General features: G+C 38.6%; 1 protein-coding gene across 5 annotated transcripts in view; it reads left to right on the top strand.

Moving 5' to 3' along the window:
- grm3 (glutamate receptor, metabotropic 3) overlaps positions 1-13004 on the top strand; it is a 42681-nt gene that overhangs the window by 24886 nt on the left and 4791 nt on the right. For all 5 annotated transcript variants that reach the window (XM_055031432.1, XM_055031439.1, XM_055031407.1 and 2 more), the window contains 6 exons: positions 6776-7018; positions 7114-7303; positions 8068-8377; positions 8495-8688; positions 8792-8924; positions 11848-12025. In XM_055031432.1, coding sequence (XP_054887407.1) covers positions 6776-7018; positions 7114-7303; positions 8068-8377; positions 8495-8688; positions 8792-8924; positions 11848-12025 — 1248 coding nt within the window. The remainder of the gene's footprint in view (positions 1-6775; positions 7019-7113; positions 7304-8067; positions 8378-8494; positions 8689-8791; positions 8925-11847; positions 12026-13004) is intronic.

The following is a 13004-nucleotide window of genomic DNA, read 5'->3' as shown; positions in this document are numbered from 1 at the left end:
AGTCTCTTTTCAGTGAAAATTTTTCAGCTCATATTTGACCGGTCCAACTATTTTAAAGTTTTAACTGCAACCCTGTAGTTTGGCACCAATAGGAAGTTACCAATGCAGATCCCTACTCCATTCAGCAGCAGTGCAGGGTACTATTTATTCAAAGTAAATTGCACCGTTTGTTTTTGGTACGCTATCGTCCTTAATGTTTTTTTTTTTTTTTTTGGAAGTTGCCAAATTTATATTATATAATTGGTTTAAGAGTTGTCAAAGATTCAACTATATTTATTTAGTTTGTTTAACTAAACTACTTCCTTTCATATTTAGAAAAAAAGAGCGTCACACATGAAGCCGTCCAGTTTGTGCCTGGTTCTTTTCACACCAGAAAAGAGCCAGCAGCCAATGAAGTCGTCCTAAAAAAATCAATTAAAAGCACATCCAAGAGTAACTATGGGTCTATAAGAAATAGCAAAATAACTTTTAATGTGTAATTTTGTTTTTAAAAAAATCAAATAAAAAATAAAAACAATGTTTCACTTTGTTCCACCATTGAACAGTAAAAGGATATGTCATACTTTACTCATGTGAAGGATGTTTATGGTGTAGATCTGGAAGAAAATCAAGAAGATCAAATGTGATTTTTCTCACTTTTCTATGTTGCTGTCTCTTTCTCCCGTTACCTATCAAACAAGTCTATGAGACGGATGTATTCATTCAGAGAATCTATAGCTATAAGAGCTTGATTGTGATTCGGTTTAAGTGAGTAGAATAGGACAGCACTTATTTTCAATTGTTGGCTGTCCCTGAATGACTCATTCTCACTGCTCTGTATAGCTGATACAGTGAGTGGAAAAGAAGGTGAGGAGTGTTGGAGTTTAGCTGCCGCATCACTATCCGCAGTGCTCTCTGTCAGAACTGGAGAACCAGAACTTCTCAGCGCACCATAGATCTAATGCACACACAGATTTCATATTGCATCAAAGTTTTATCCCACATGTGCTAAAGTCTTTTCTTTTTGTGGATTTTCTTTCACAGCACAGTGGACAATGTCTTTTACTGTAATGAGGTTGTTTTGTTGTGTTTCCCTGACACTTTATGTGACGCACTGATGCAGCATGTTGTTTGGTTAGGAGAGTGTTTTCAGTCGCAGCTCTCTTCATCTAGTCTCATCGAGCTAGTTGCTATGGTAATAAAGCCGACTCTACTGCCAATTGTTGAGGTGATCTGGTAGATCACGGGAACCGCTCCGAAAGAACTAGCAGCAGACAGTGGGGCAGATTTGTGCATTTTGTGCATTTTTTATGAGCCCTTGTTACATGACTCAACCACAAAAACACGGATAAACATGTGCCAAAAAGACATATAGACAGGAATCTGCAAAACAGTCAGCTTTTTTTTTCCTTTTTTTTTTTTTTTTTTTTTTTTTTTTTACAGAGCCAACTTGAAATGCTTGCTTTTTTTCTGCCAGCATGGAATTGCAGACACCCCCAACCCACACACTTCTCAGAGCCATCATTCAACTCCCACCCACCTCCCCGATCTGCAGCAAACAGATCAGTATATACACACATGCATGCAGTCTCTGTTCAAATAGTGGTGATAGATGTTATATTCCCCCTTTTCTGCCCTGTGTGCGTGAGCGTGTGCGCGTGCGTGTGTGCGTGTGCATGTGTGTGTGTGTGATACGTCTGTGTTAGCAGAGGCGGTGTGCCTTCAGGGCCATATTGAGCACAGAGCTTACTGCGACGTTCAGATGCAAGTGAACAACCTTCACTCATTCTCTGCCTTGTTTTCACTTGACTCTGTCTCTTAACCTCCATCTTTTTGTCGCTATTTCTTTGGCTTTTTAATCCTTCTTTTTCCTCTATCGCTCCATCTCCTTTCCTATTTCTCACCTAGAAAACATCCTACTTTTTTTTACATTCAGAAACAGCTCAACCCACACAGACTTCACAAGGTTGCTTTCCTTCTTTCAGCTGTCTCTCCACACCGGTATGTTCCGGCACCCTTTCCTTTTACTTGTCCTTCCATCCTTCCTTCATCCATTCTTTATTGATTCTTACCTCTGAAGAATTTCCTCCTTCCACCTGTATCTCTACTAGCATGACAGTGGTTTTTGGTACTTCCACTGGGGTATTTCCCCTCTTTTACACTTGTATTCACCTGTCTCTCCTTCTTTGTCACTTTACTTCTTTTCTTGCGCTTATCTTGTCTCTCGGCCCATTCTCCATCCCAGAACCTCCTGTTTTTGGCTGAAGGTTTCTTTCTTTTGTCCTGGCTATCTCACCCATCTTTGTTTCACTCAGGCCTTAGGTCTACTCTGCTTTCCTTCGTCCCTTCGTCAATCCAGACTTCCTTTTCTCCTTCCTATCTGTCCTCTCTCATTCCCTTGTGGCCTTCTGCAGTATGACCCAGACAACATTTCCATCCTCTGGGACTGAATCTGCTGGGAGAACAAAAAGCTAATGTGATCTCGCTTTTGTGTTCATTTGTGACATACGAGTGCATCTTCGTGTATTTATGCACGAGTGCTGAGGGATGCGTCTGTGTCAGACACGCACTGTGAAATAAAAGAGAAAATTATTTTTTCAATGAGTTTCTGAAATTCTCACTTCATCCCTTTAAAATGACTTATTCCTACTTATTTCTCCAAAGACCACTTGCCTTCTCTGTCTCCCTGCCTTAAACACCAACATACCCTCTTGGGCCTTGCGTTAGCCCTTCATGGCTGAGGACATAATTAATTTCTCACCTTCTGAATGAAAAGCCTGTCTTCACCATGCTTCTAATTAAGCCAGAATAATAAGGTGTTTCTCAAGTTAGTAGAATTGCTAAAGTGTCTCACTTCAGAGATGTTTTTATGCAGAGGGTTTCCAAACTAATGGCATTTGCTACTTTTTGGAATTGTCCCATTTTGTTTTGTTAAATTTTTGGTCTTCATAGATTTTTTAAATGTCTTTCTATTATCTGAGCCCAGGTATCCTTGCAGGGGTGCCTATCTCCGGCAGTGAGCGGGTAATGCACCTTGTGACTGTGGTAGGAAGCCGAAATTTTCTCTGGAAAGCTCCACGCTTAAAGATCCGAGAATGGGATTTGAACCCAGAACCTGCAAGGCAATGGTACAACCAACTGCTCCGGTGTGCAGTCCAGGTTTTCAGATAGTTTTGCAAAATCATCATGTTTTTCTTGTCAAAGCAGTGACTTTAATGTTTTGTTTATTATTTTTTGTCATGTGGAATTGATCTAGATTGTATTTGCTTTTTTATGTGTTAGTCTCACTTTTTAGATTTCATTCTTGTGCTACCCTGCACTACTTGATCATTATAAGTAGTCAACACACCTGATCCTCAGTTTGTGAATTCCTGCCATATATATTTGGGAAGACTATATATGTTTGAGTTAACCTGATGCTCTTCTGAGCTTGTTTTACACTGTGTGTTCAGGGAACTGTGTCGATGAATAGTCTAAGCCAGATGTGTCCAACTCCAGTCCCCAAAGACTGGTGTCCTGCGTGTTTTACATATATCCAGCAAAACTGTTACAAAGAGTTGACTTTACCTTGGCGTTTTAAGCATCTGTAATGTCTCATTTGATTTCTTTCACAGGCCAGTATTGACCTCGTACTGTCAGAACATAGTGTACTTTAACAAATTTGTAAATGTAACACATTTTCAAAATGTCATCTTTATTTAACGTAAAAAACACACACCAGTGTATATTTTTCATAATTGGTACATTTGCTACATTGTCTTCTGATATTTTGAGAGACGTTTGTTGCATTTTCAGTCAGAAAACAGTGTTTTGGGAAAATAACTTTCTAAGTCCTAGTAGGGGTATGAGTCATTTTGGCTTAATTGTATGTGGCAAATGAAAAAACTAAAATCCAAAAATTAAAAAATACAAAAAGCAAACTACTTATCCATTTTCAGACGTGCAATGTGACACAGACCTGTCCCACTTCATTTTGATTGGAAACTTTTCAACATAGTTAACAAGCTTCACATACACACACTCAGAGTCTGAGGCAGGACAACAGTCTGGCATGCTGTCTTCTTTCTCTATTAGGAGAGCCTCAACCTGTAGTGTTACATGCTGGTCAGGGTTACTCTGAGGAGGCAGTAGATGTCTGTCGGGCAGATATGGATGTATTGAGGAGTTTTTGAAGTCAAGACTGAACATCAGTAAAGAAGCAGATAACAAAAAGGCCTTATTGCTGGGTTACGCTGAGAGTGTCCCAGTGGACGATAAGAAGTTTGCAGAGAAAAGCCCTATTTTAGGATTGTTTGCATTCAGGTATCTTGGACTGTGTTTCCAGACATTGTCAGATAATGCTTTCACAAGACTGTAAATCTTCTACACGCAAATCAGTTGGATAGACCAACATGTATCAAGCATTATTTCAGCAACCTTTGTCAGAGTTCACATTAACCTTTACTATATCACTTACTCAATACAATTCAAACTCTCTGATATTCCCCACCCACTTCCTCATCTTCCATATTCTTGGAAAAATCAGTTTTGTAGTCAGATTGCAACGCGAGAGCATCATCAATGCTCTTTCTGACCCTGCCTTCAACACGTCATCACAACAACGTTTCTCATTATGCCATTTACAATCATTCTTAGCAGTGTTAGACTGACAAATAGTTCATATGACAAACTCAGCACCAGGTATTTCATAATTGCTGTTTTTATGAGAGAATAACATAATGCGTAGCTTAAAAAAGTTGATTTTACATAACCCCTTTAAAATTTATATCATAGACAATGTGGAATATGTTATAAAAGTTAATTTAATGTGTGTATGCAAACCTCTGACATGCAATGTAGGTTTCTCTTCACTCAGATTCAAAGATCCTCTTTGAATCCTCTTTGAATCTGAGTTGAGATTCAAAGAGAAAACATCTACCATCAGCCTCCAGTACGTCTCTCCACTCTGAGGAGTCATAGAGAATTTCACTGGCTCAAACTTGCACTCGCAGACACTTTCTTGATAACACATTCTGTGAACTCAGCATATCCACCTCCATGCAGTCAATAAGAAGTCGGGAGTCCTAACAATCTATTTACTCGCCGATTTTTAGGTAATTCAAGGACAACGCTGAAAGGGACCATCAGAGGCATCTGTAATCTTTCAGGCTGCTTTACATGTAATTACTGACATACAGCTCATTTGGCTTCAGTACATATCCAAGGTCCTGGCAACACATATTTTTGATAATTGGCTGGCAGGAAAGTCTTGCTAAAAGTGTGTTTGTGTTTTTCACTGGAAAATAGCCTGGTTTACCTATTACTCTGTGTTATTTTGAAGACTTTATTATATGGCAGCAGCTGGGATAATGATTGATATCTCTTCTTCATCTTAAGATATTATCTCCACATTCTTATTGAAATAATTTAACTGTCAACTAACCATTTAGCCCCAAAATTCAAATAAGACTTGACGCTTTGAATTTCCTGTGACAGAGGGGAGGCAGGAGGAAGATAAAGGGTTTTGCTGTCTCTGTGATTTATGGATTTCATAAACGCTAACCCCCTCTGCTGCCATCTGACATGCCATTCTTCTCTGAACACACTGAGCTTGCACAACAATTGGATGGCTTTTGCTGCTGTCAGTGCCACCCATTTCTACATGCTTGTGTACACGCATGCACGCGCAAGCTAACAGCAGGGTCAAGGCTTTCGTTCTGTCAGCACAGCCTCCCACTGAGCTCAGAGCAATACCTTAGCTATCACACTGGAAGTACAACCTAATAGGGTTCCCACATGCGTTTGTGTGCACATCCTCACAGACAATCTGAAGGCTTATTTCCAATCTGTTCTGATTTATCCTACTGATCTCGTTCTGTATGTATAAAAATTGAATTTGACCTGCAAATTCTTCTGTCAACCCAAGCACAGAATGATACTAGGAAGGCGTTGCCATATTATCAGAGCATCTATCTACTGAGGGGCTGAGAGTCTTGTTGTACATTGAGGAATCAAAAACCTGGCATATCTTGCACTATCCCCAGTCGCATCATCATTTGACAGGCTGCACTGTATAACACATATCTCTATGTGTCAGCAACATAGATTTGATTGCTCCGCAATAGGGACAGATGTGGCATTGTGGGAGAGACACACTTTGTCTGAGTCAAAAGGACGAAGTGTCAGCACTATCAGGTCGGATACTGCCAACAATGCGTCAGGTTACTGTTTTCCCAGTCCAAAGTCATTTTCTCCTTTTTATGGCTTCAGCATCATGCCAATTTTACAATCTCCTTTCTTCCCACATCCTGGGGGTAGATGGTAATCCTTTCATAACAACATGTATACAAACCAATTTGGCAGTTTCAGCAGTGTGCCTCCCTCGCAGAGGAGACACAGGCTAATTCCATCAATGAGTGGGTACTTATTACATTGCCCAGGGTCTTTATTTCTGTGCCTTTATGACTATATGTTTTTATAGACAGAGGCTTAACGATGCCTTTGGTGATACACATGATCAGATAAGATATTAGGCCAGCGAATGTATCCCTATGGTACCTTGGAGAGGAATATGACATGCTTATCATCAAGCGTCACTGGCACTTGCAGCCTCTTTGCTAATATCTGAAACTGTCTGGTTCTCAACAATAAAAACAGAATTTGAATGGCCTTCAATTATTTCCAAACTCAAAGGCCAAGGCAGCCACTGTTTAATATCTGGTGTCCACAGCTGCTTTTAAAAAGATTAGGTACAGCAAGCATTAATGCATTGTTTGTTTGTGATTCCTTATCTTTCATCTCCTCTTCCCCACCACAGCCCCTTTATCCCCTCCAGGCAGTGAGACGGTAGTGAAGTTTGATTCCCAGGGGGACGGCATGGGCAGATACAACATCTTTAGCTACCAGCGTTCTGGCGAACGTTATGGTTACGTGCCAGTAGGTGAGTGGGCAGAAAGTCTGAGTCTGAACAGCGATCTGATTCGTTGGCCCAAAGAGGTGCTCCCAACCTCACAGTGCAGCGACCCCTGTGAGCGAAACGAAATGAAGAAAATGCAGGCAGGTAGGAGAGGGAATTCAAACTTTGTTTTGCCAAAGTGAAGCTGCATTGACTTTATAGGCATTTTCCCACACATTTCTCATATTATTGTTCCCCAGGTGAGTACTGCTGCTGGATCTGTACGGCGTGTGAGCCTCATGAATACCTGGCTGACGAGTTCACCTGCTCGCCTTGCGCTCCCGGCCAGTGGCCAACTGATGACCTCACATCCTGTTACGATCTTCCTGAGGACTACATTATGTGGGAAGATGCTTGGGCCATTGGTCCTATTACCATTGCATGTGTTGGGTAAGTGAAAAAGATTAAAACATTTTTTAGAAATATATGCAAATTTGCCAACAGATAGATATACATTTTAGAAATGCAAATTTAAACAGAAGTTAAATAAAATAATTGAAAATCGCTTTCCGAAATATTTCTCAAACAAATCTGAATGGTGTTTCTTTTTATAAACCCAGTTTAAAGTATGATCATATCTTTTTGAAACTTAAACATAGTAATACTAACTGGATTTTGATTAACATAAAGATGAGTTGTTTCCCTTTTTTATAACTTTATCTTAATATTTCGTTTGAGATATAGTTCTATGTAAAGACATAAAGTATGGAAAATATTATGACACATGTTCACTACTTCACAGTGGCAGAAGAAAGCAATTAATTACATAAGAAGTTCTGCCACAAATTATATATCACAAGTTGATAGGAAGATGGATAGAAAAGAAAAACATATTTTTGCAACAACGTATCACTTTTATAATTATAATTTATAATTATGCACAACTTTGTTTTGGTCCATAACATTAAATTTAAATAAAAGATGTCAAAGTTTTAACATAACACAGTGAGACAAGTAATACTTTTTAAGGCAATGTACATACTTTTTGCTTTCATTAAGCAAATAGACAATGACCATTCCTCCTCTAAATGCCAACTACAGAATATTTTTGTCCTTATTATTTCTAACATTTCCAGTCAAGCAACACATACGCAACATAAGCTCTACTGTATGTTCACACCATTGATTGTCTGATTCATGCTTCCCCTCTGCAGCTTTGTGTGCACTGGCTTGGTGGTTTGGGTGTTCGTCAGACATAACAGCACACCATTGGTGAAAGCATCAGGCAGAGAGCTCTGCTACATTCTCCTCTCTGGAGTCTTTATGTCCTATGCCATGACTTTCCTCTTCTTGGCCAAACCCTCTCCGGCTATATGTGCCCTGCGGCGCCTCGGCCTGGGCACGTCGTTTGCTGTGTGCTATTCTGCACTGCTGACCAAAACCAACAGAATCGCCAGAATTTTCAATGGCGTGAAAGATGGAGCGGGCGCAGTGAGGCCGCGCTTCATTAGCCCATTCTCTCAAGTGAGTGAATTCTGCATTCTGTCCATCAATCTGCATCAGCCAGAAGGATGGAGAGAGGAACTGAGACACAGAGAAACTCAGTGACCTTAATTCTTCTTTCTTTCTTCTCTTTGTCAGGTATTTATCTGCCTGAGTCTGATCTCTGTCCAGCTGGTCATGGTCTCCGTGTGGCTGCTGCTGGAGGTTCCTGGGACTAGGCGCTTTACGTTACCAGAACGAAGACAGACTGTCATCCTCAAGTGTAATGTGCGAGACTCCAGCATGCTGCTGTCACTGGGATACGATGTGCTCCTGGTCATCTTGTGTACTGTGTAGGTTGTGTTGGAGTCTAAGAAAGTGACCAACAGCTAAATTGATTGCCAATCCTTTCATTCAGTGTTTCAGACGTTAGATATTGTTTTTGTTTTTTTCTAGGTATGCCTTCAAGACCAGGAAGTGCCCTGAGAACTTCAATGAGGCCAAGTTTATTGGATTCACCATGTATACGACTTGTATAATTTGGCTGGCCTTTCTCCCCATCTTCTATGTCACATCCAGTGACTACAGGGTATTTTCTGACACACGGAGAGGCATGCTAAAGTGCTGAAAATTATGATTCGAAACAAAACAGCTAATGTCTGAATCCAGAGTTAGTCACCTGCAGTTTTTGAAGCAAAAGGTTTTCAATCCAAAACAAATAATTTATCGCACTTTTGGCAACCTCATTTTCAATTATTCATATTTTTCATTTAACAAAATAAAGCCTTCCTAGACCAATATTTGGTATTGAACTCTTTAAAATTTATTCAAAAAGTAAAAGATTCTACTGCCCCCAAGGGCGTATTCATACAGGTTATTCTTACTGTTAAATGTAAGAACCTTCACCAAGCAGTGCTTCTCTGCACCAGTGCAGTTTTTTCACTTTTAAGTGAGGTATTATGAATGTATCTAGAGGAAAGCCTATTCATTTCTATTCATTTATGTCTATGCACACAATAGTTAGAGCAAATTACCTGATATTTTCCAAGACCAAAACTGTTTGCGTTATGGACATCAGCTGACAGCTTGAGGTAATTTTGGTACAGAAGGAGAAAAAGGGAAGAAAGGAAAAAACTGACCTGCTGTGCTGCTGGATTTTCAAAAAGCATTATTAGGAATGTCACAAAAGTTAAAATTTACTATCCATCCTTGCAAAGTATACCAATATTTTTGCCCATTTTTTGTACTCAAATAAGTAGTTTAAATTCTTTTCAGAAAATCGCAGATGTTTCCTTTTGTTCCCACTTAACTACAAGTTAGTGCAGTATACTTCATGCAGTAATTTCACAATCATACATTTTTGAGAACCAAATAGATTAAAGTGATCTATTTGACTGACAGATTTAAAAGGTAACTTCTTTTTAATCTGTCTGCAAAATCACTTTTGATGTAGAAACTATTCTGACATAATTTCTTTAGTCACATGTTATTGTTTAGGGTTTTGAGAAGCACCTCACAAACAGGAGTTCTCTGTATGATTTTTAATAAAAACAAAAGTAAATTTCATCTAAGATCACTTCTGCACCTTCTGTCTTTATGCATAGAAAGAGGGTAACTGTAAAGTGTTTCAAAATAGGAGCAATTGGTTGAGCCTCTCTGTCTTTATTAGTGCCAGTTTTCTCAATCCATAGAGAACAAGCTAACAGTGACAGCAAAACAGCTGAAAAAAATGTAAGAAATTAGATTGCACATAAGTTTCCCCCACACATACAAGAAGGATTAATTATCAAAGTTGATTTACAACAAAAAAAAAGGGAAAAATTCTTAATGTCGAAGTCTTTTGTAGTACAACCTCAAAATAATACTGAGGAGATCTAGCTTTAAAATCTGTAAATACTGCAATGGACTGACAACCTGTCCAGAATTTACCCCGCCTCTCGGCTGTTGACTGCAGGAGATACACACCACCCCCCTCATGACCCTGCAAGGACAGGCGTGTCAGATAACGGAAGGATGAATCTGTAAATAAAGATAGTTTTAAAGCTAAAAATAAATATTTTAAAAAATCACTACTTTCTAGCTATGCCTTATTGCAGCTCCTTTTCACTCAGTATGATTGACAGAAACAGTCAGGTAACAGAAAAACATAAACAGGTGCAGTGGCAACTTTAATTTGTAGCTAATCCTATCCGCAGATGTCCCAATTCTGCTGTTCTGAGGTGACTAACAGGCTTTGCTAAACTGCTGACACATGTCCAGACTTACCATCAAAGACGAATGAGTGTTCTTCTGAACAGCAAAAATCCTGAGTGTGCATCTACGCACCTTAAGTAGACGTGTTCACAAACAGAGTGTGTTTCAAGGGGCATGGCAGAAGTGGTGCTGTCTGAGCTGCCCATTTGACCCCTCAATAAAAGTACCATTTTTGGGGGGTTGCTGTGTCTGCCTCTTTAACTTTGTCTTTTTCAAAAACAGGAATATTTCTAAGAAATCTTTCTTAAAGATTAGTCTAGCGCAGACATAATGTCCTCCCACACTCATAAATATTTACATAAACAGAGGAGATGTTGAATTGTTGATTACTGACGAATGTACTCAGCTGTGCTGTGATTTTACTTGCTGTAATACTTAGAGCAGTGATTAGGGGAGCCTGAACAGAGCATGCAGCAGACACCTCTGCAGACATGTGATCAAGAGACTGGGACAGTACTTAGCATCGATTTACACAATGAACCACGTAGGACAAACTTAAAGTGAGCACCGAGAGACAATTAAGTTTGGCTTTTGTGTTCTGTGTTGATTAAGTCTTTATTGATCTATTCAGTAATTGTTATTTGCAGAACTGGTGCAAGGTAAAGAGATCTGAAGAGTTGTACTCTAGTGTTGTACTGGCTGTATTCATGACTAGAAGTCAGATACACTTGTATCTGTTTAGCAGCATTTTAATGTTTTATTTTAGAGATCAGTAAACTATACTGAAGAAATAGGATTATCTAAAATAGTTCGAAGTGCCTTGCAAATGTATTTGTACCTTTGAAAGGCAAACTTACAACCAGAATCTTCATTGTATTTACTGCAACAGACCAGCATTATTGTGAAATGGAAAATACATGGTAGATTGTTTTTCCCATATTCCTGCCACCATTGTTAACCCTGAATATGGTATTAGAGTAATTTAGACCAGGAGTTTTCAGAAGTACATTTTGTTTTGCATGCAAGCCAAAGACTTAATTTTTGTTCTCCTCAGGAGATTTACGAGGGTCCTTTTGAGGGAAACTGTTGATACAAAGGCTGAATACAAATGCATGGCTCATTTTTCAGATTTTCATTTGCTTCACAATTATGCACTATTTTGTGTTGATGAAATCTCAAATTTCAAAGTTATAACATGGCAAATTATTAAATAATTTCAGTGGTGTTAATAGTTTTTACACTGTGCAGTCAACAGCTACTTAAACAAGCATAAATTTTATTTACAACATTTCAAATGATACTTTTATCATTTTTTCCAGGTTCAAACCACGACCATGTGTATCTCTGTCAGTCTAAGTGGCTTTGTAGTCCTGGGTTGTATGTTTGCGCCCAAGGTCCACATCATCATGTTTCAGCCCCAGAAGAATGTGACCAACCACCGTCTTAACCTCAACCGCTTCAGTGTCAGCGGGGCTGCCACGACATACGCATCTCATGGTAGGTTGTTTTTATTTTTTGTGACAGATGGGCTTGTTTGGCATTCACTGTTCAAAAGGATTCCATGTACTGAATCCCGAATTACTAGCATTTTATGTTTACTTAAAGTTATTGGTTTTCTAACCAATGTTCTTTTTCAAAAAAGTAAAATCCAAAGTTAAATGTAAATACATGTTTTTCATTATGCCATTTCTCTATTTCACTGAAAATTGTACAACAATGAAATATTACAATAACAAAATTTTACATTTTATTAACAAATATGTTCTAAGGGAACATCTTATGGTCAGGGGAGACAATTGTCATTGTTTGGCCACAATGACAAGAGAGTTTGGAGGAGTCGCAGGAAGGCTATTAAATCTAAGAGCAACTGTCAGTCAATGTGAAGGTGGTATTATACTGAGTGTCTCCTTCACCAACAATGACCCCTAAAATAGTTCTGGAAAACATAAAGCAGGTTAAAACTGAGTTCCTGGAGTAGCTCTCATCAACTTTTTGAACATCTCTCAATTGAAAGGGAAAGGAAGGGTAAAAAAGAGACATTCATTAAATTTAGTGATATATTTTTGTTTGAGAATATATCATTTTGCATCTTGATAGATGTTTGTTGTATTCTGGATCTTTGTAAAATCCTTCTGTGGATGTTTTGGCAGAAAAACATGTTTTGCTTTTGATACAAATGTTTCTATTTTCTGAAGAGGAAAAGAATGTAAAGAAACCACCTCTATGATTTGCCAGTAAATTTATCAAGACTAAAATAAATTTCACATTCACACCAATGACAAATGCATTTACATTTTTGACTGTTCCTTTGAGTACAAAAATACATCACATCACGTGGATTTGGGTTTACAATTGTCTTAATTTGAACAAAGCGTTCTGTTAAAACAGAAATATTGATCATCAATTTCTATAAAATTGGCAAATATCAAGTTTTGCACACAAGATTTATTAAAGCATAGAAGGGAATAAATGGTTT

Source organism: Poeciliopsis prolifica, unplaced genomic scaffold (assembly GCF_027474105.1).
Source record: "Poeciliopsis prolifica strain line A6 unplaced genomic scaffold, Auburn_PproV2 SCAFFOLD001, whole genome shotgun sequence".
In the NCBI taxonomy this organism is placed as follows: Eukaryota; Metazoa; Chordata; class Actinopteri; order Cyprinodontiformes; family Poeciliidae; genus Poeciliopsis; species Poeciliopsis prolifica.
The sequence above is the reverse complement of the archived record's forward strand: the minus strand, read 5'-3'. Positions and strand labels throughout refer to the sequence as shown.